The sequence below is a fragment of the Corvus brachyrhynchos genome, unplaced genomic scaffold (genome assembly GCF_000691975.1).
Source record: "Corvus brachyrhynchos isolate BGI_N302 unplaced genomic scaffold, ASM69197v1 scaffold624, whole genome shotgun sequence".
Taxonomy (NCBI): Eukaryota; Metazoa; Chordata; class Aves; order Passeriformes; family Corvidae; genus Corvus; species Corvus brachyrhynchos.
Window position 1 is genome coordinate 163,000 of NW_008237889.1, and position 434 is coordinate 163,433.

General features: G+C 71.7%; 1 protein-coding gene across 1 annotated transcript in view; it reads left to right on the forward strand.

Annotated features, from left to right (window-relative positions):
• Positions 1 to 434, forward strand: part of PKP3 (plakophilin 3) — an 11,609-nt gene that overhangs the window by 6,374 nt on the left and 4,801 nt on the right. The window contains exon 3 of the mRNA XM_017732763.1: positions 222 to 298. Within this exon, the coding sequence (XP_017588252.1) occupies positions 222 to 298 (77 nt within the window). The remainder of the gene's footprint in view (positions 1 to 221; positions 299 to 434) is intronic.

A 434-nucleotide genomic window follows, 5' to 3' on the forward strand; every position in this document is an offset into this window, starting at 1 on the left:
CCGTGGGGTCCGTGGGGTGGCGGGAGAGGCCACTTCTGCTCCCCGTGGCCAGCGGGCAGGTGAAGCCAGCCTCCTCCCACCCCTTTGTCCCCCCAGCTCCGCTTGCGCTGCCGTGGTTCCCGCAGCAGGTCCCCCTGGGATGAGCTGGGGCGATCTTTGATCTCCAGGTCCCTTCCTGCCCTGCCCGTGCTCACGCTGCCTCCTCTGTCGCTGTCCTGCAGGTGGTCAGTACAGCTCGACCCTGCGCTCCTCCTTCAGCTCCCGCTCCCAGAGCAATGGCGTGGACCCCAAAGCCTCGGTACGTACCGCGCCTCTGTCCCCTGCCCACCGCCTCGGCTGTGCTGAGGAGGGCTCTGGGCTCCCCCGGCGGGGGTGGAGGGACGGGCACCTCACCGGCCGGTCTCCCCCCCGCCGGCCCACCACCCCCCGGGCCA